The following is a 22,610-nucleotide window of genomic DNA, read 5'->3' as shown; positions in this document are numbered from 1 at the left end:
CCTTTTCCGCTTGACTCATACATATACTAGATATTGCAAATAAGGGAAACCATGGGACCTATGTTTCTTTGGGCCTGGCTTACTTCACTGAGGATAGGGAATTTCAAGCAGAGATTATAGAATGAGCAAAGCACACATGTAATAAACAACATGAACCAAGCTGTAGACAGTTCCCACAGTCCACAAACTCTATGCTTTCCCCCAAAAAGGAGTGGTAGGAGTGAGGCTGAAGATCAGACAGAGGATAGGCATTTGAAGCTCAGATACACGTCAAACAGTGTACTTGGCACTTGACTTTGTATACAGTGGAGAGCTATTTGTAGATTTAAAGCAAGGGAATAGACTGGTCATTGTGAATTTTTTCCAAGATGACATTGGGCCCTGTGAAGGGTAGATCTGAAGGCTGTTGCAGAGATACTGGCCAGGCCTGCACTCAAATATGACAGGAGGGAGAGTGGACCTGAGAGCTTGATTGATGAGATGGGATTAAGAGAAAGGAGAACGGGATAGTGGCCAGTTTCAAGCTCATGTGACAGGGCAGTTGGTAGCATCATGAACTGAGACTGAGGATAAGAGCAGGAAAAGACTTAGGAGAAGACGTGCTCAGTTTTGGTTAACTTCAGCTTGAGTGCCTGTGGGAACAATGGGAGGAGATGTCCAGCTGGCAGGAGGAGACACAAGTCTTCAAGTAGGGTCAGAGATATTAATTAGGAAGTCCTCAGCATATGGGTATAGTTAAATCCAAGAGCAGATGTGATTACCCAGAGAAGTGGGAGAATGAGAGCAGCTGGCCTAGGAGGGATCCTTGGGGAGTACTGAAGCAATCAGAGGAAGGAAGAGGAACCTGGGAGAAGCAAAAAAATGAAGACGTTCTCTGTATAGTATCTTCACAATAACAATATTAAAAAGTATGGAATGATGCAGCCAATGGGCTATGGAATTTCGAAGAAAAAGTAGAATCCTGTAGGTTGAAGACTTTGAAATTCCCATTTAAATTAAGCAATTGGGAAGCCTATGGGATCTTAGATAAAGAGTTTCAGTGGAGTGTTGGGATATGACTTGAAAAATAGATGGTGAGTGGCAAAGTGCCAACTCGTTTCAAGAGGAAGAATCTGGACATGAAATAGGAGAATCAAGAGCAAGTTGTTTTTTTAAGGAAACAGCTGACATTTTCTTTCCCCACCAAAGGCTTCAGCCTGGAGGGAGACCATATCTATCTAATCTATGTATCTATGTATCTATGTGTCTATGTATGTATGTATGTATGTATGTATGTATGTATGTATGTATATATGTATGTATGTATGTATGTATTCATCCATCTATCCATCTATCCATCTACCATTCATCTATTCACGTCTCCCCACCCATTTGATTTGTTTTAAACTACCCCTGAGGGGTCACAGGCAGACGCTGAGTCTCATCATTTTTCAATTACTTTTGCTCACATGATTCTTTACAGTTCACTGGGTGGCTGTCCATTTCAGCATCTGTCAACTGCAGCCAGGGAGGGCTGGAAAGTCTGCCACTTTGAGAAGCAGAAAGAAGAGGGAAAGATCATGGGCAGAACTCTAGTCCTTACTGCACAGAGCCTGGGGTCTGGAATGTTCTCTGGTGAGCTCCTTGGGAGCTTCCTGGTGCTTCTAATATTCTTACCACCATGGGCTTAGTACTCTGTGTAGAATACTCTGATCCAATGCCCACAGTGACAGATGAGTCCAGAAGGCAGTTTCCCTAGAAACATTTACTCTCAGAGATGCAGTCCTAAGGCTGGTTCATCAGTGTTGGCTATACTCTGCTGAGATGTCTTGGCTTCTCATTTTTCCCTTATGAATGGATTAAAAATCACTGACTACAACAGGAATACAGGAATATGCAACCCATCTTAGTGGTAGAGAAAATTTTCCTAAATCCCCCAACCAAGGTTCAACCTACTTTGTTGGTAATTTAGTCAGAGAAATATTAGCTTGATGGCAAGTCCAAGGCGCTGGGCTTTCCTATGGAAGTTAAACAAAGATCAGCCCTTTCTCTATTAACAAGAAAGCAAAGAATTCCTGAAAAACTCCCAAAGGAATGGGAAGTATTGGAAGGACAGAAAGAGGTCATGCAGGTACACAGCTCTGTTATATAGAATGTAACACAGCATAAATTCCAGGTAGACAAGATAGCAAGCAGGCTTGAATTCTATAGCTGGCACCCGTGGGTCTCCCATCTCAGCAACATTCCAAGGTGATTTCCATTTGGGACATGACTCTTCTTAAATGTAGATAACAAAGGACAGTAGCAGGCAATGATAAGGATCTGTGAAGATCAGAAACAGCCTAACCTGTCCATTATACTTCCTTTCTTTTTTCTGGAAGTCTTTAAGGGAATATATTCCCATTTCCATCCAGATAGTTACAGAAATCTCACAGGTGTGTGGGAATTCCTAATTGTTCTGGTCAAAGGTTCAATGGAGAAGCATAAGTCTAGTTCACATGGACATTAAGGTATATTCTGTGAATTACTGTCAATATTGGCATATTTATATATTTAGAATACTGAGCCACGAAAAAACCTATTGCTAGAGCAACTGAGGACTGAGAAACAGAAAGGAAACCAGGAGCTACCTGGTCTACTTCTATTTGAAAACAAAGCCACTAAGGTTTCGAGAGAACAAGCCCTCCTTCAAGCATTTTAGATAGAGTAAAGGCAAAAAGTAGCTTGGAGACACAGAATGACTCTCTTTTCTGAATGTACCATATTTGGGGGATTGACAGTCTATTCCCTATGGCAAATGAAATTGTGAGTGACTCCTGGAAAAAGAATTGATTCTCAGGTCTTGTTTTTCCCTTGTTACCCCCACAACACCCCCAAGAAATCTAATTCCATCAGAGATCCCTACCTCTTGGGGTATGTTCCATGCCATGTACACATGGCTTTTAAATTCATCCATCCAGACTTCAGCTACCCTGAGAGCATTCCTGCGGACATGAGCAGTGAGGTCCTCTGTGTAGGGCTTGTGGGCTCGCTCGATGTGGGCAATCCTCGAACAGGGCAGGACCTCCACACTCCCACCACACTGCCACACCTGCAGAAGACAAAGAGCCACTTGTCAGTACTCAGACTAGACCCTGCATCTCGAAACTACACCACAGACCACCTCTCAACCCGATCACAGAGAAATCCAGTTCTCTTCACTTTGTCTTTCCCTTTCTTTACTGTCTGAAGGAATGAGCTGGGTCTGATTTCTAGTCCTATAGCAGCAAGATTATTGAGTCATCAATTCATTTTCATTGCTGTAAGTTTATTTGCAAAGAATTTATGTGTCCCCTCCCCTTCCAATAGCCCCACCTGGATAGCTAATACAGAGACTAGACATTTTGCAACCAAAGATGTGGATTCTTCTTGCTTTGAGGGACAAGTTTACAAAGCCCTTGATGATGATCCCTATATATTGCTTAACATAAAAGGAAAAGGAGAGACTCCCAACTCAATTCTATATCTCCTAATGGGTCTCTGGAGCCTAGGCAAGGATTCATGATAAAAAACAAACAAATATCTTCTTCTATACCAGCTTTTTGAGCTTCCGAAGAAAAGACCTTTACTGGAGAGTAATGTCCACCCACTATCCTGGCAATTTCATGATCTGATGAGAATGTCCGCATGTATAATGTGTGGCCACCAGTGATAATACTTGGGTCCACGACAGAGCAAGATTTGAATTTAGCTTAATCCCCTTTGTCAGTCTTCTTTTCCTCTAATCCATGTTACACCAACAGGACCCACAGGCTACAGGCTATTAGAAAGTCATTTACTGGCCAGGTACCAGTGGCTCACACTGTAATCCTAGCTACTCAGGAGGCTGAGATCTGAGGATCCTGGTTCAAAAAGCCAGCCCAGGAAGGAAAGTCTGTGAGACTCTTATCTCCAATAAACCACTAGAAAACCAGAAGTGGTGCTGTGGTTCAAGTGGTAGAGCACTAGCCTTGAGCTGACAAGCTGAGAGACAGCGCCTAGGCCCAGAGTTCAAGCCCTATGAATGACCAAAAAAACGTCATTTACTGGTTCATTGCTTACCTCAGCTCATCTTGTACTTAATATAGTCGTTAGAGTCAATAGAAAAGAAGCAGCAAGACTTGCCATTGAGTACTGTGCACCAGGCACTGGACTGCATACATGTGGAGACAGGGAAAAGTGGTGGTGAAGGACAGAGTTTGCAAACAGACTACTTGTGTTCATCATCCTAGCTATGAGACTTTGAGGGAGTCACTTCCTCTCATTTGTGCTTCTGTTTCTTCATCTCTACCAAGGTCCTAATAGTACCTATCTCATGAGGTTGAGGAGGGAATTAGAGCAATGGTATGTAGTGTCTCGTACATTATATCCACTTGGTCATGGTAACTTTTACTATACAAATTGTGGAATACTGTGGTTGTTATCTCCAACTCCAAGTGAGCAAGCAGACGAAAGCCACATGGCTGCATTGACGACAGATGGATCTGTCTGACCCCTGAAGAAGCTCAAGGTAGAGCAAATGCACCCCATGGTGACTGTGCTGGGAGAGCCGTTAGCACACCCTGAGTCTCTGAGGATCAGGAGAGGGGTATTGCAGGTCCCTAGCTGTGCTCCTTCCTTTCCAGGATGCGCAGTCCAGGAGACTAACTTCAGGTAGGCTTTGTTCCAACTGTCCATATGTAAGGTAAATATACCACGGACAACACAGACAATTATTCTTCCTGCAACTATCGGAATGGAGCTATTATGTGAAATGTTTCCATAACTCAACACAGAACACGATTCATACCAAAGCTCTGTTATTATAAGACTTGCAAACTTTTCACCAGAAGATGGTGGTGTTGGGGAAAAGGATCTGGGTAATTCACTTTCCTCTTCTGCCTGGTAGCCATATTCCTTATCCAAGTGAACAATAGCCATCTTTCCTGGACTCTGTACCTCCAAATGACTGATCTCTTTCTTCCTCTTTCCTCTCCACACTGCAGCTAGAGTGCTCTTTTGAAGGTGTGAATTGGATCAGAGTGCTCCGGACACTGGGCATCTCTTTGCCCAGCACAGCTCCTGATTTGGGCTTGGTTCCACCACCAACCTACCTTACACTGCAATTCCCAATTCCCTCTAAGATGCAGTCACACCAGATAATGATTTTCTTCCTCCAACACTCAATTTTTCTCGTACTGCTGGATTTCTGCCCATGTGACGATTTCCCACTTCCATTCTGTTTCCTCAGATTGTGGTTTGGGTATCAGGTGCCATCACTTCCCTGTACCCCTTCAACAAAGTTGGCGAGCCTGTGGTGCTCTGGGGTTCTTGCCTCAGCTGCCTATCATGTAGCAATACTGCAACTGCTTGTTTGATCATCTCCCCACCTCTAAAACTTTCTCTAAGCATACCATCAAGCTCTCCTTTAGACACACATTAAGTGAGGCTCAGGAAGAATCATAGGTTTCCAGCAAGAGGTGGGAAGCAGCTACCTAGGAGTTGAGTGCCTGTGTTTTAATAGCACAGCACTGGAGTCAGTGAGACCTGGATTCAGATTTTACCTCTGCCACTCGTTGCTGTGTGTCTTTGAAAGTCTGCTTCTCTCCCAGGCCTCCATTCCATCCAGTGGAGGAGGATGACCAGTTATACGGGCAGTAGTTTCATCCTGTGTCAGCCTCAGTGTGGGCCCCACATGGACAGCGGTGGAGGAAGTTAAAATGTCAAGCATATGGCAACAAGAATTTCAGACGATTCCTGTCCTGACAGGTACCACTCAGGTGTTTTTTTGGAGGGCTACTAACCTCTGGTCTAAGTAACTCACATGCCAGGGGATATCATACAGGGCTGCAGCCTCACGAAGCCTTTTCTGGAGTGCCCAGAATATGGAAACCCTCAGATTCTGCCTATTGTTGTTTTATAGTTTTACAGCTGGTGCTATTTGGCTTTTTCTGTACAATAACTTTTGAGGAGCGTGCAGGCTGTAAAGGACAGGCTGCCTTCCCAGAAGGCAGCTCAATGCTCAGAGACCAAGAGGCCTTGTTAATGCAGAGAAGCTGCAGGCCCCTTCTCTCTCTGGAAAGGAGCTTGGTTTCTGGAGAAGGGATAACATTTGCCTTGGATACAGCCTTTGGTTCTTGACAGCATGTAATCCTGGGAATGTGTAACATTTCTGGACCCTACCAATGACATGGGAGTCACCCAGACAAGGCCTGTGGTAGAGCATGCCTGCGATCCCAGCTCTCAGGAAGCAGAGGCAGGAAGATTATGAGTTTGATGTCAACCTGAGCTACAACAAGACAAGTGGGAAGAAAGGGAGAGGAGAAAAGAATGGAGGGAGATAGGAATGGAAGAATAAAAAGAGGGAGGGAAGAAGGGAAGAAGGAAGTTAGGGAAGGAGGGAGGGAGGACATGCTTGTGTTTACCAATGTCTGGAAGAGCCTTCAGTGACCAAAGGCTAAACCTAAGAAAGAGTCTCAAAAAAATCTTATCCAGATGGGATCTCAAAGACACTCCCTGGCATTTGGACCATGTGGAAGATGATGTCATGAAACTTTCATGGAGGCTTGGGAGAATCAGGGAATGAGGAAGCAAGAGAAAAGGATCTGGCATGGGCTGGGGGTGTTGGTACACAGCTATTCAGAGGCAGGGGTAGGAGGGTCATAGTCTGGGGCTAGCCTAGGCAAAAGCACAAGACTATCTAAAAACATTAAGAGTAAAAAGGGCTGAGTGCATGGGAGTAAAAAGGGCTTAGTCATGGCTAAAGAGGTAGGTCCCTGACCAAGTTGGCTTTGGCCTAGGAAATGGCTAATTCACAAGTGCCCCAAGATGGCAGGACCCAAGTCAGATGGAAGATATGGCCAAGGAGGATTATGGGAAGCAGGGCCACTGGGCAAAGGATGGAATTGTGGGTAGAAGGACAGTTTAGAATTGTAAGCTCTAGAAAGGAATGGAGAAGAGAGGAGAAAGAGAGAGAAAGACACAGAGAGAGGTGGGTAGGTCCCAAAGAGGTGGCTAAGAAATAAAGACCCAGAAGTCATAGGAAACAGAGCACTATAAGCAATAAAAAAGCCTGAAGTTGTACAGTACCTGCCTTACCAGTGTTAAGTCCCAGAGTTCAAATCCTAGTACTGCCAAACACTCCAAAAAATATGTAGCTCATAAAGTAAGCTGAAAGCACGTACCAAATCATACAGACACTGGGGACACCAGACAACACGTCACTTCTGGACAGCACTGAGCAGTGTGTTGCTTGACCGCATTAAGTATTTCCTGTGTCTATAACTCTGTGCTTGCTGCTAGTCCCCCTTCCTGGAATCATTTCCCTCACTTATTATTTCAGTTAAACATCAACTTCTTTGACCTACATAGTCCAAGTCAGGCCCCTTCTGAATACCTTTATACCTCATTTCCTATTCTTTTTTTTTATTATCATCTTTAAGAAGTTGTACAAAGGGGTTGCCATTCAACAAAGCGGTTTATGAACAGATTGAATTTTGTTTTCTTTTCTTTGCAGAGCTGAGGGACAAACACAGGGCCTTGTGGGCTCTTGCACGAAATCTCCAACCCCAGTGCATCCTGATCAATGTCACCCCTTTCAGCCTTCTCCCCTATCCCTCTCAACCCCCCCTTCTCTCAATTATCTTAATTTTGTAGAATGTGCATTGAATTTTATGACTGCAGTCTCCTCATTCATATTCTTAAGAACATTTACTCAACTTACATTTATGTTTGTTTCCTCAAACTGGTTTCTGAGTTTCATGAAAATGGGGATTATGCCTGTTTATTTTTGTATATATACAGCAACCCTTGAAACCAAGGTCTATATTTCAATAGCTATTATTTGAATGAGTGATTTTGAGAGTACAGGTCTTTCACTGACTATAGAGACATGGATGTAACTAGTTCAGCTGGATGCCTTAATAAAGGCCATAAACATAAAATGTAGCCAGATTTTACCAAACACAATGAATTCCTTCAAACCCAAGCAGTTTTTCAGCAACACTCTGACATTTAAGTGCCTACTGCTATAATCAGAGACATACTTTGGCTACAGCACTTGAATTAATGTTGTAAGACCTAGGAAGTCCTCAAATAAGCATGGGTGATAGCAGGTGGCTTTGTCTTATGGAATCATGAACCCACTATAGCAAAAACCCCTGACCTCACAAACATTGTAAGTGCCTCAGAGGAGCTGCTGAGCCAGCCCCACAGATGGGAAAAGAACTTAAGGCAGATTTGTGAGAAATGATTTCCTCAGATCTGAGCCATGACCTCCTCCACAATCCCTCCCTACATAGTCCAAGTCAGGCCCCTTCTGAATACCTTTATACCTCATTTCCTATTCTTTTTTTTATTATCATCTTTAAGAAGTTGTACAAAGGGGTTGCCATTCAACAAAGAAGCCCTGATTCTGTGGCCAGTTCTGGACTGGCCTGAAATTTGAGGAAGGCAAATCCATCTTAGAAACCTGTAGAAAAGCTTTGAATACTGGTTCTGCCACCATTAGCCACTGACTCAGACCTGCCCTCGGATATCAGTTACTTATAATGATTTCCTGGGAGTGGCAGGGGGGCAGTTTAAAAGTGATACAGTGTGAGGAAACTCCCACAAGCAAAGCGAGGCCTGTAGTGGATTCGAGGAGGTCAGGTCTGTTTTTCTTCATGAAATGGGAGCTACTCAGGGGGTTGTGTCTGTGTTTTCCACATATATAAATAAGTCTTACTTACTTCCTGTGGCAAACAGGAGAAGCTGGCATCTTAGATCCCTTTGACTTTTCACCTTATGACTGTTAATTTGTATTAGTACTACAGTGATGCCCAGTATTTGACACACAACTAATGAAGTTGTAAACTGGGTTATAATTGAAAAATACTGAGACCAAGTAACAGGATGAAGTTTGATGATCTCTCTTGCTCAAAGACTTGTGATCAAGTCCATAGTATGAGACAGGAGTAGCAATGATATGACTCTTGAGTCATATCCAGTCACTTAATGTCTTCTGTTGAGAAGGATTCCATGGCTCTCTCCAGGCTCAAAGGAAAAGCATGTTCAGTGGGTTATGTTGACCATAGATATGGAATTGGCAGTAGTGAAATACAACCTTGTATTTCATTGCCATATAACCAGGAAAACATCCCAAATCATTATCAGCCTTTATCTCTTTTAGGACCGTCACAGAATGATTTATTCTTGGCAAACTATCCCTCCTTTTCTTGTCACCCAGAAAGCCTCCTTGATACTTGCCATGTATCCAAAGCCAGTATGACCCAGTTCCTTAAACCTCTTGGAACATATGATTTATACCATTTATGTAATCCTGATTTCTTGGCTTATGTGATTAATTATCTTTTTATGTGTAGCTGTCTCACCTAACTTGGCTATAAAAAACCGAGACAAAAGTGGAAAGCCAGAGCTATAGGCAGAGTTCAGGGAGGAAGACTGGGTGATGCAGCCAAACCTCTGGCCTGAGGACTGGAAGGGGACTAGAACGGTCATAGGGTCTAAGGTTCAGGTAAACAAACAGGCTGGGCAGGGTACTTACTCTCGAAGCATCCTATTTGCCACTTCTTATGCATAGTCCTGCATGGGAATATGAAGAAGAGGCTATATCTTGACAAGGCTAGCATACTATCCAGAGGCCATCAGCAAACCAGGGTCAAGGATATAAGAAAGACTTAGGATTATAGATGATGTACATGCAGAGAAAAAACTTATCCAAAATCTCTCAGTCTAATATTTGCAATTTTTAGTGTTCAAAGGTTCATAGAACGTAAGAAGACTTGTCAGACCTCTGAGAATAGCCCTTTCTACTCCCTATAGCCTCTTCTCACATCCACTACTGTACAGTTATACCAACTTCTCTCTTTATTTGGGGAGTGCGGGGGGGGGTGGCTAGACTATGTTCATGGATCTCTATCTTCCCAACACTATCCTTGTACTGAAATTCTTCCTTGTACAAATTTATATGCCACTGTAGTTCCCACTTGCCTTCCGTGGCTGCTCTAACTTTGGTAAAAATGACTGTGTGTGTGTGTGAGAAAGAGAGAGAGAGAGAGACAGACAGACAGACAGAGAAACAGAGACAGAGACAGAGACAGAGAGAAAAATTATGTATTATTTAAGCACATATTTTGCATACCTCTCCAACTTAAGAAACAGTGCTGTGGCCATCTCTTAGAAACTTCTGGTGTACCTCTTTACCTCCAAAGATAATTCATTATACTGCATTTTGTTAATACTATCTTTGCTACCAATCCAAATCACATTGTTCCATTTTATGTGCCTTTTTTTGCTTCATTTATTTTTCTCACTCTAGTGTTCTATGGTATAAATACACAGCAACTCATTTATGCATTCTCCTGTTGTTGGCAGACTTGTTTCCACTTAGAATGGCATTCCTTGAACCATTCTTATATGTGTCTCCTGGGATACAAGAGTGGGTCTCTTTCCATGTACAGAAATATTTCTGGGGCATAAGTTAAACATAGAGTCAATGTTCCCATGGAAAGTGAAACTCTTCCAAGTTGTACAACCAAAAAATACTTTCTCCAGCATGGATGACTCTTACACTGCTTAATATCCTTGCCAACATTTCACACTGTCTGGTTTTTTTTCCACTTTTCCTCAATTTGATGGCCATAAAATTCTCTCTCTGCGATTTTAATTTTTTCAAATTTTGAAATTGTTATTATAAAGATGATATACAGAAGGTTACAGTTACATAAGTCAGGCAAAGAGTATAATTCTTTTTGGACAATGTCACCCTTGAAATTTTAATTTTTAGCCTCTCCTGATTACAAGTAAGATGGTGCTTCATCTCTAATACTGACCCATAATACCAGACTCTGGGACAAAGCTCATGTCTTCCGGCACTCATTGATGTGGCTCTAGTTGTTTACATAGTCTGGTATACTAGAAGTGCTTAATATTTACTGCATAAATGAAGGATCAAAAATTAGGCTGTTGTTCTAAGTTATCCTCCGCAGACTCTACCTTGTATTCCCACAAGTTTCCTAGGGTAGCTATTTAGATATTTTAAGGCATAAGGAAAGAGGTTTAAAATCTGACAATGCTTATCTTTCCATCAGGCTCCTAGGAAAACTGTTCCCTAGGTATATCCTTTCTCAAGAGTTCTTGCAATGAATACTTTGGAAAGCATGATGCTTTTTTTTTTTTTTAATGGAAGGTGTCCCTGAAGAGTCTGAATGTTTGGGCTCGTCCCAAGAAACACTCAAAGCAGTTTCCCCATCTGAAAGGAATCCTTCATAACTATCACCAGGCAGCAGAAGGATTTAGCTGGCAGAATTCCAAGGAGAGATAAGCCTGTTTGGAATGTCTAGGAGCTTTTTACAAAGAAAAACTTATGAGGCTGTTTTTGAAGGGATTTGGGATATGTAGAAAATTGTTGCTTACCTAAAGGAAAATCTAGGGGCAAGTTAGGGGACCTCAGCTAAGGATCCACTGTAACTAACGGTCCCTGCTTTTCCTTAGACCGTAATGCTCTGCCTATGAAGATTAGACCACAGGAATTCAGGGAAATAATTTCATGAGGATCGTCTTGCCATTTTTTGGGCTTTGAGATTAAAACACAACTCTAAAGGTTCTGAACAAGGAGAGCTTGTTTGGTCAAGCTCAAAATTCATATCTGGAGTCAGGCATGGACATACTGGGGTTGAAGTGTCTTGGAGTAGTCTCCAAGAGTGTGACCGAAGTTCCTGTTACTGACCAACATCTAGAAGTCTCTACATCTCCCAGCCCCTACCTCTTGAAGTTGGAAGGGATCATGTGAGAAGTTCTAACCAATGAGATGAGAGAAAGGAAATAACAAGTAGTCATTTTCCAGATAAAATGGGCAAATATCTAACATTGCCTTCCCTGTGCATTCTTCTGCCACCCAATCCATCCACTGGATGTTTTAAGCCAGAGTGGCTTTGAACTTCACAAATACTGAATCCTTGAAAAAAATCAGCCTGAGTCCTTTAATCATCTCCTGAAGAAAATTTTCCACTAGACTCTCTCATCCTTCAGGGGACTGTGCTCTGAGCAGGCAATAAACTTTTCCTAGGTTAAAGCTCTGAGTTTTGTGGCTACTGTTGTCGTCTCTGATGCTACCTATGTATAGAGGCAAGGTGACCAGAGAAGCTTGGTTCCTTTAGGCAGCAGCCAGGAATTCAATCCACATTTGGCAGATGAAAGCTGAAGATGAGAGAGAGAGAGAGAGAGGGAACCCTAATTTCAGTTGATGAGTTCATTCAGGACAGAACTCCACTAGCAGCTGATAAGACATCTGTAAAACGGGCTATTGGTGAGAGTCTGGTCAGGCTCAAGGTCAAAATCAGAGCAGAGGGCAGGAAACCAAGGGAGAAACCAGCCAGAGCAGATGGTTTGATCACACACAGCTCAATAGTGGAGTAAGCCAAAGGTATCTCTGGCCCTGGTCAGTAGACACAGCATTTAAAAGGGGCTAAACCCTTCATACTGCAAGAAGCTGGGAAGGTGGATTATTCCAAACCCAGACACATGTATCGAGCAAAACTCTACAGAAGCCTTAAGCTCAGACACAGAAATATTAGGCAGGTTCTAAATCAGTTCCCATTGACACTTCTGCTGTCTACTTTAATCACTTCCTTATTTTGAACTAAGATCTCTGGCCCCCATTACTATCCTGTCTACTGCCAGAGAATGAAAATCAGCTTGAATGTCACAGGATTCACAGGCCATTTTTCTAAAATCCAAATAAAAGCTTCCCCATCTTAATCTTAGAATCATTTTGCTTAGATAACAGCCTATCTATTTACTCTGTGCATTCAGAGCCCTCTCTGGTGGGTTAAGTTCCTTTCAATTGCTGTAAGAAGCCTTCTCTGTGGGGGGATATGCGTGCTCCATCCAACTGCTATTCAAAGTGGACCACCCAAACGATGTTTAATTTATACTTCGCTGTATGAAGATGAACCACTTACTCATTTAAAGTGTTTCCTTTTTTATGTCTTTAATCAGTGGCTGCTTCTTTCCTCTCTCTGATGCTTAATCTAATCAGAAACAAATCCCACACATATGAATGGTTCATTAACATGTCCCAATCAAATTCAAATTGGCTATCCATACCAGATGCCACCCACCCCCTCCAAAGGGTGACATTGGCCCACGGGCTGACTCTGAGCTCCTGTCTAAGAGTACTGCCATTGTAAGTCAGGAAGGCTGTCCCCAAAATCTAGTGCAACCAGGAACATTGAGTATACTGCTATCCTCAGCACAGCAAGGACTATCTGATGACATTCCCAATGTATTGAGATAGGGCAGGTAGAAGCTGAAGCAGACCCTGGAGCAGACATGGGGGCAAGCTACTCTACATGCGGATCACTGGGGCTGTCCTGGCTGTCATTCAGATGATAAAGAGAAGCTGAAATGCTGAACCTTCTCCATTTATAAATACTATTTGTTCTAAGGAGCTTCCCTTTACTGGGCTGCAATTCAAGGTATAAAAGTTGGTGTGCCTCGACTTCTCTTAAGGAGATTTGTCTTTTTCATGCACATCAGAATGAATGGTCAGCTTGGGCAACACAGTGACATCTTGGAAAGGGACATTTATACCTACCTGCATTGATATCGGGATTTCCAAAGGAGATCAGCCTTGTGATTGAGCAGGACTGAAGGGGACTTCATTCATTAGCTCCCACCACTGCCCAGGTAAGCAAACTGAATTCAAGGCAATATGAAACTTAGAAGCTGAGTAGAATATGGTCTATTTTGGGGAACCTGCCTGTTGAGAGACATGAAGTCATTGTGGTTCAGAACACGGGTTCTAGACACTGCAGTCTTGGCATTAAATCCTCTAATTCCCATTTTCTGGAGCTCCATTGGCTTGAACCCCAGAAAACTGGAGTTCAAGGGCACATGATACTTTAGAAGCAGAGTAAGATATTGTCTACCCATGGGAGCTTGTCTTTTGAGACAGGAAGTCACCATGGTTCAGAACACTGTTTCTGGACCAGTCTTGGTATGAAGTCCTCCAATTCCTACTTGCTGATTTGTTGGGTTTGGGCAACTCATTTTATCTTTTAGGACTTCTATTAGATTTATTTTTAATGTTTATTTTTTGTACATTTTTTATTGTAAAAATACTGTACAGAGGGGTTACAGTTACATGAGTAAGATAATGAGTACATTTCCTATCAAACATTATATGGTCCTAAGTGCATAGCTTTTGATTTTTTTTCTACTTATAAGATTATCCTAGATGTATACTAGTTATTTCCTAACAAATGAGGTGTCATTATTTCTGATGGAGGTATAGAATTCCATTATACACACACACACACACACACACACACACACACACACACACACACACACACACACAATTTGTAGGAAAAAAATGGTTTAGAGAAATGGAGCATTTCTTCATGTGTCTATTGGCCATTCTTATTTCTTCTTCAGAGAAGTTTCTCTTTAAGTCTTTAGCCCACTTATTTATCGGGTAGTTGTTTCTTTGAAGATTTGTTTTTAGGGATTTAATTTTTTTAGTTCTAAGTATATTTTAGATATGAGACCCTTGTCTGTTTTAGGACTAGTGAAGATCTTCTCCCAATCCATGAGCTTTCTATTGGTCTTGGTAGCTATGTCCTTTGCCATGCAGAAGCTCTGCAGCTTCATGCAATCCCATTTGTCCAACTTTTCTTTGATTTGTGTGTTTCTGGGTCTCTATTAAGAAATTTTGGCCTGTGCCAAGGAGCCCTAGGGTTTCTCCTATTCCATCCTGTAATGTTTTCAGGGTGTCTGCTTTTACTCGAGGTCTTTGACCCATTTGGAGTTGATTTTGGTTCAGGGTGCTATATAAGGATCTAGCTTTAGTTTTCTACAGGTTATTAACCAATTTTGCCAGCTCCATTTACTGAAAAGGATGTCTTTCTTCCATTCTATTTTTTTTAGCTCCCTTACCAAAGATTAGGTGGCTATAGGTCTTTAGGTTCATTTCTGGGTTTTCAATTCTATTCCATTGGTCCTGAAGTCTGTTCTTGTGCCAGTACCAAGCTGTTTTGATTACTATGGCTTTGTAGTAGAGTTTGAAATTTGGTATTGATATTCCTCCAGCAGTGTTCTTTCCGTTGAGGATCCTTTTTGCTATTCAGGGTCTTTTATTGTTCCATATGAATTTTTGGACTGTTTTCTGTATTTCAGAAACGTACATCGTTGCAATTTGCATTGAATTTGTATGTTAATTTTGGAAGTATTGCCATTTTCACGATGTTAATCCTCCCAATCCAAGAACATGGGAGGTTTTTCTACTTCCTAAGTTCTGCTTTAATTTCCTTTTTTAAGTTTTTAAAGTTTTCATCATAGAGGTCCTTCACTTCTTTAGTTAGTTAGCTTCTAGATACTTTAGTTTTTGTGGGGCTATTACAAAAGGAGTTGCTTTCCTGAGTTCAGCCACACTCTTCTCCTTGTTGGCATACAGAAAAGCCATTGGTTTTTGAGGGTTAATTTTATACCCTGCTACTTTGCCAAAGTTTCGAATCAGCTTGAGTAATTTGGGAGTGGAGTCCATGGGATTCTTTAAATACAAGACCATGTCATCTGCAAAGAGGGAGAGTTTTACTTCATCTTTCAGGTTTCTTTTTTGTGAAATGGAGATAAAACTAACTCCCAAAATATGCAGGAGTATTAAAGGAAAGAACATATAGAGAGGGTTTATTTTATCACCTGGCACAAATTTAGATCCTAATAAATATTACCTATGATTATTACCTCTGTAAGAGTCCACTGATTATAAGGTTCACCATTGCTATCTCAGAATCTTCTTAGGGCAGGAAGAAACATATTGCATTCCTCTAAGCTGCAGATTTATATGCCCAACTGTCTACATGGAATCTTTGAGTCATTCAGATATGTCAAGCTCATCTTGTCCAAAACAAAGTTCTTGATTTCCTTCCTGATTTCCTGCTGATCCATCTGTGCCTGAGTCTTCTTCCTAATGCACCTTTACTTTGTAATCAAATCCTCCCCCTCCACATCAGCACATGAGAAAGTACAGTCATCTCCATGTCTAGCTTGAATTTAATACCTTATTTCCATCTGCACAGCCAACATTATGGTCCAAGTCACTATTATCTTTGTGTGGACATGTCCATGCAGAGCATCCTGACATGTGTCTTTCCTTAAACTTCTGTCATCCCCCAATTCATTTTCTAAACTTAGAATGCTTAGTATGCTTCCTGTGTTTCAGTTTAATCTCATTCTTGATTTATTGAGTGCTTAGTATGTATCAGGCACTGTTACAAGAGTTGGGAATTTTGTCACTAAACCTAACACAAAATTCTTAACTTTCTGGTATACATCTGTGTTTTTTTTCTTCTTCTAGTTATAGCATTTGTTATGGACTGGTTTGTGTACTCTCCCTTCCTATATTGAATATCTAATTCCTTATGAGACTGTTTTGTAGATAATTCTCTTAAGAGGTGATTCTGATTAAATGAGGTCATCAGAGTAGAGCACTAATAAAACTTGTGCCATGCTAAGAGGAAGGGATATCAGAGATCCTTGTCATGTGAGGATGTGGAGAGGGGATAGCTGTCTATAACGTGGAAATAGAGCCTTTACCTGATCAAACCATGCTGTACCCCATTCCTGAACTTTCAGTCTCCATGATGACTAGAAAGGAAATTTCTGTGCATGAAGTCTGCTTCAGGCAACTAACCATAGCCCTAACTACACATTGTCACTATGCATCTGTTTTGCTTGTTGTTCCATTTACCAAGTTTTACTTTTACCCCATTATACTATTAGTGCAAAAACAAAACAAAACAAAAAATCTTCAACATAGTGATAGGCTTGTATTTACCTTTGAAATGTGTGCTTGCTTTCAAATTTGGTATCGTGCATGTGGCAGGTACCCATCAAATCATGTCAGATGAATAAACTGCACTAAATGTGCACAGAAAATTCTGAGTATTCAGATGTCCTGGATTGCTCAGGACAATTATATTTAATGTACTAGTTTATACTTTTTTTTAATGAAGAAGGATTGATTTTTAGCTCAGCAGTGTAATTATTTGTAAGTACCCCATTTTTACTCTGAGAAGTACCTGGTTTGGATGATAAATGATCATTTATTAAGATATTTACTGTTTAATTATGTATTCCAAATCTATAATACAAAGTCTGATTTCAGAAATATGAAAATCCTGAATGAAGTATCTGTCTTATAATCATGTCCCTCCTGGTCCATAATTTCTATGACTAAAAAAAACTCTAGGTAGTACGTGCAGTGCTTTAGGAAATAAAGAACATTTGTAATGAGAGGTGATCCCTAAGCTCCTCTTCTGAAATTGCAGATTTATGAGTGTCAGGTCATGTCAATAAAAATTACAAAACTGTTTACTTGAGCAAGAAGAGGAGGTAAGGAAAGTAGGGAGGAAGGAGAAGCAAGAGGAGGAGGAAGAAGAGGAGGAAAAGGAGAAGCAATAGGAAGAGAAGCAGGAGGAGGAGGGGAAGCAGGAGGAGGAACAGGAGATGAAGAAGGAGGATTGACAGGAGGAAGAGAAGGAAGGGAACAGAATGAGGAGGAGATGGAAAAGAAGAAAGAAGGGGAGGAAGAGGAACAAAAGGAGGAGGATCCCTTTCAGTTATTTTAGGCCTTGCCTGATGGTACCTTCCTGGAAAGTGAGAAGTACAAAAAAATGGTGCTAAAGAAACTCCCTTCCTGGGTCCAACACTAACCAGCAGCCACCTCAACTAAAGAACAAGAAGAAAGGAAGCAAAATGGGGAGAGAAAAAAATATCTCTTGGGAGCTTTAACATACATTTGTTGTCTCCCAGGATTTTTTGGCTTTTTCACCTTTTCCTTCAAATCAGGAAATTCAGCATTGATCCATTACTGCTCTGTAATCCACTGTCTATAAACAAATTTCATGGATCACTCCAATAATGGCTTTTACAGCCGTTTCCTCCTCCTCCTCCTGGGCCCAGCTTTCCTTTAAATTGACTCAGAATCCTTGATCAATTGTTATCACTTCTACATGTTTTTATGAATCTTACTTCTTGATGGTTCCCTCAATGAACACTACTAACAAAACCAAAGTGTGAGGACCCTTCCTGAGTACAATCATCTGTGGGCATTCTCCTTCTGCTCACCAACATTTGTAGCTAACTGCTTCATTATGTACTTTTTTAATTGCTTTGTTCTTTAGGGATTAATTTTGCACTTATCTCCAGTAACCGTAAAACTTTTTACAATGTACTATTAAACTGCGTCTGTTCAGCTCTTGTTTTGTAATTGCAGAGTCCCTCCGTGGCTGGTGAGCTAGGAAAAGATGTGCTCTGTGACAAAGAAGCTCCTGAACAATGGTTTCTGATGCCAGGCTGCCTTACCTGAAACTGTTGCATTCAGTGTTTTTAGTGAATGCCCACATGACTTGTTGGGAACAGCCATGATGAGAGCAGGTTTCTGAGATTTCCTAGACATTTATGTTCCAGGCCTCTGGGCAGAGCCATCAAGTCAATCTAGTGTATCTTCTCCAATACACCCTGGTCTACATGTGTGAACCTGCCTCGATTTTACCAGTCTCTATCTCTTTAAACATGAAGAATCAAAACCCCTGAAAGGTAAGGGTGGATAAACTCAGTGATTAAGGCATGCATCTTTTAACTAGTGAGGCTGACTCTAATCTTAAGTGCTCCTGGAGAGGGAGTAGCAATTTAACTCCATTTCTCCAGGTTCTAATTCACAATGCATGAACAACAACCTGAAGCATCATAACAACTAATGAGATAATATACACAAAGTGATAGGCAAATACCACGTAATACATAGAGGGTTCTCTTGTTATTATTAACATTATTACCATTGTCTTCCAAATTGGGGAACTACCCATGACTTTAGATCATCAGCTAACTACTACCAACGGTGAGACATATATCTGCTTTATGGAATAATACCATTCTTCTGTTGTCTAAGAGTTATGCCACTAAACAGAATCTTAGATATTCCTAGACAGTGACAAGCCAGTGTTGGCACCCAGGAAATGCATGAACTCTCTTAGTGTCTACCATAAATGTACTTTTCTGCCACTCAAGTCTCTGCCAAAAGTGCCGAGTAAGGTAGGATGAGCTGAGAATTCACTAAAGGCTATCTTCTGCACTGCCAGTGACCAGCCTCTCTCTGACTCCCTCTGATAGCTCTTCCTTGTCTGTTCCTGACCTTCCTTTCAGCCCCATGCCCCATTACAGAACCTTGGTTCTTACTGTCAAGTTCAGCAGCAGTCAGGCTCTTGCTCGGCTGTCCCCTAAACCTATTGCTCTCAGCGACTGGGTTGTCTATTAAGGGAATGAATTATTGCTCTTAAGGGACCAGATCAGTTACCACAAAAGTGTGATGCTGTAAAATAAAGGTTCTGCTTTGTTTTGTCTTCTGCATATGTTTGCTTTTTCTTCCATGATTCTGCCATGTTATACTGGAGCACAAGATCCTGAGGCTGGGCAGATGCAATGCCACAATCTTATACTTCCCAGCCTCAAGAACCCAGAGTCAAAGTAAACTTCTATTCTTTATAAGTGAGCCAGCTTCAAATATTCTGCTATGGTAACAAAAAGCAGACTAAGACAGAAGTGGTAGGATAATTGTGGTTGCTCTCATTTTTAAAAAAGCAACAAGGATATTATATCCTCTTTTCACACTGCATAGAAAGATTGATTCTGAATAAATCAGAGATTAAAATGTAAAATGTATAATAATATGCATATAATTAGAAAAAGCACAGGTGAATTTCTCTATAGTCTGAGATCATGTCAGATTTCCTATTGCTTAAAATCTGGCAACAACAAGAGGAAAGATCAATAGATTTATTCACATTAAGGGAAAAAAACCTTTGCAAAGGGGGAAAAAACAAACACCAAAAGCAACATCAAAAGACAAGTAACAAACTGGAAGAAAACATTTGCAATTTATAATATGATAGGCAAAGTATTAACATGCCTAATATGCAGAGATGCTAAAAATAGAGAAAAGATGAACAACCTTAAAGGAAAGTGGGCCAGAGATGAACAGCTCGCAAAGAAAAAGATATGCAAATGATCTTAATCATATGAAAAGCTTTTCGACTTAGTTCTTAATAAGAGAAATGCAAATTACAGCTACTCTGAAAGCCATTTCTCATCTGTCTGAATTGGCAAAACCTCAGAGATCCTGCAACATGCTGTGGGATTGGTATGACTGTGTGGAAATTGGCACCTTCATTGTTCCTGGAGGAACAATACTACCACCTGTCTGGAGAGATCCTGACACTGTCCAGAAAATTACAGGTACAGTTACCCTCTGATCTCACAATTCCAATGTTTGGAATCTAGTCAAAAGATAGGTAATATGAAAGGCATATATGAACTATGTGTACAACACCTAATTAATTATACCGTTGTATCCTACAAAGGAAAAATCTTTCTCTCTCTCTAATCTATCTGCAAAGTAACAAGAATATATAACCATTTGTCTAAGAGAGGAGAGATATGCACATAAACACTTCCTTATATCTTCTCAAGTGTAAGGGAAAACAAAAACAAAATTAATGTTTACATTAGCAGTAGTGAGGAAATGAGGTAGCAAGATCAGTGATCAAAAGTAAACTCTTCTGAATCTTCCTTTACTTTAGATATATGATTTTGGAATTGTATACATGTTTGCATAGTTATACAAATTAAATATGAAAACGAAGAACAAAATGAAGTAGCAGAATTTGTTTATTAGTTTGCTTGGATATCTGCACAGGGAGGAATCAGAAGAGACATCTTCAAATCACAGGGATCTAACTCTACATCCCTAGTGGGAAAGATCTTAGAGCAAAAATAAAATGCCCCCAAATTATAGTGTTTCTGGTTATTGCATTGTTGGTTAGTGTTCTTTTCATGTTGCAAAGTGGTGTGGCACTCTGGGGAATGAAGTAAATAAGTAATTTTGTAGGTGTCCTTAGGAATGAGGATTTTAGTATGGAGAGGAAAGAAATACATCAAGATGTCAGGTTGTTGAGGCTAAGTAAAACTCTGAACTTCTGGATTTGAATCAGAAAGATCATGATGAAAGCCTCAAGTATTTACCTCTACAATAATAATTTCAATTTCTGGAATTGCTATTGTATTGCTATTGAAAAGATATAGAAATGGAGCAACTTAGCAGTGATGACTACCCAAGCACCAAGCCGTGGGTTTCCTCACCAAAACTAAGCCAGGAAAAAGTTGATTACAGGCCTAGAGACAGAAATGCACCTAGCAATGTATAAGAGGAGCCCAGAACCACTCCTTGCTACTATATGCATAGGTGCAAGCTTTCTATTTCACCAGATTTTGTTCTTATCATTACACAAAGAGTTTTCTTGCTAAATACTTATATTGTTTATTTCTTAATTTTCAGCTCTTCTTTTTAAAGTTAGGAATAGCACATTATGCTCTTTCTCCTAGGTTAGTTATATTACACGTTAATGTAATACATAGCATATTTGTTATCATTCAATTCAAAATACTTTCAACTTTTCAGTATAATTTTGTCTTTGACCTATAAGTTATTTGGAAGCATATTTTATAAATTCCCAGAATCCAGCTTTTCACTGTCATTTTTTGGTTATGAATTTCTAACTTAATACTACTATGGTCAGAGAATGTGATGGATAGGATGTTAATCCCTTGAAATTTGTTGCATTTTGCTTTATACTCCTATATGTGCTCAACTTGTATAACTGTCACATGAGTTCTTGAAGCTGTATTCAACAACCATTAGATAGGGTGTTCCATATGTGCCTTTTAAGCATGTACAAGTTGGTCTATCTCTTATTGGGGAAAATCATAAAAGTCGCTGTGTTAGGGAGCTGTTGAAATTTCCTTGTAGCTTTGTCAATTTTTACTTTATACAGCTGAAGATTTGGCAATTATGTTTATATAAATTCTAATTATATTCTTGATAAATTTCACATTTATGAATTTTGTAGACCTCTTAATACTAAAGCAGATTGAGACATTCCTTTTCTATGGTTATCAAAACAACTTTCTCTTTCTTGGCATCTGCCTACAATGACTTATTCCATACTTTTGGCTTTTCTGTATCATATTTTAGATACGATCTTATAAATAGCCTACAGCTAGTGAAAATTTTAATGTAGTCTAAAATTATTTAGCTCTTAATTTAGTTGATGCAAATTTACTGATATATTTGGCTTTATGTTTTCTCTTTGTACAACCTGTTCAATATTTCTATTTCTTCCTTCTTTCACATTTTTGTATTTTATAGTTATCCTCCAGTACTTTGGAAGCTACAGTTTCCGCACTGATGACTTTTGTGGCTACCCTAAAAATTTTAACGTGCTTATTTAAAATACCAACTTTTCAAGTCAGCCAGTCAACCAGTATTCTTTTTTCCTCTCTCACCACATCAGCATTCAACAGCATTTTAATTCTGATCATCCCACCCAACTTATATGCTATTGTTAACCTGTACCAGATGTTGTTCTGGTACTAGTTAACATTTATATTTATTTTGATTTGTTCACATATTTACTATTTTCATTCTCCTTTATCCCAGATTTCCTTCTGTGATCATTTTCCTTATACTTAAAGTAAATCCTTCAGAAATTATTTTAGTAAGGATTTACCAATGT

The 22,610-nt window shown here is 40.3% G+C and overlaps 1 protein-coding gene across 2 annotated transcripts in view; it reads right to left on the bottom strand.

Moving 5' to 3' along the window:
• Positions 1 to 22,610, bottom strand: part of Galnt18 (polypeptide N-acetylgalactosaminyltransferase 18) — a 321,219-nt gene that overhangs the window by 58,031 nt on the left and 240,578 nt on the right. For both annotated transcript variants that reach the window (XM_013028804.1, XM_013028806.1), the window contains one exon: positions 2,885 to 3,070. In XM_013028804.1, coding sequence (XP_012884258.1) covers positions 2,885 to 3,070 — 186 coding nt within the window. The remainder of the gene's footprint in view (positions 1 to 2,884; positions 3,071 to 22,610) is intronic.

This window comes from Dipodomys ordii, unplaced genomic scaffold (assembly GCF_000151885.1).
Source record: "Dipodomys ordii isolate 6190 unplaced genomic scaffold, Dord_2.0 Scaffold113, whole genome shotgun sequence".
In the NCBI taxonomy this organism is placed as follows: domain Eukaryota; kingdom Metazoa; phylum Chordata; class Mammalia; order Rodentia; family Heteromyidae; genus Dipodomys; species Dipodomys ordii.
Note: the sequence above shows the minus strand (reverse complement) of the source record. Positions and strands in the feature narration are given on the sequence as shown.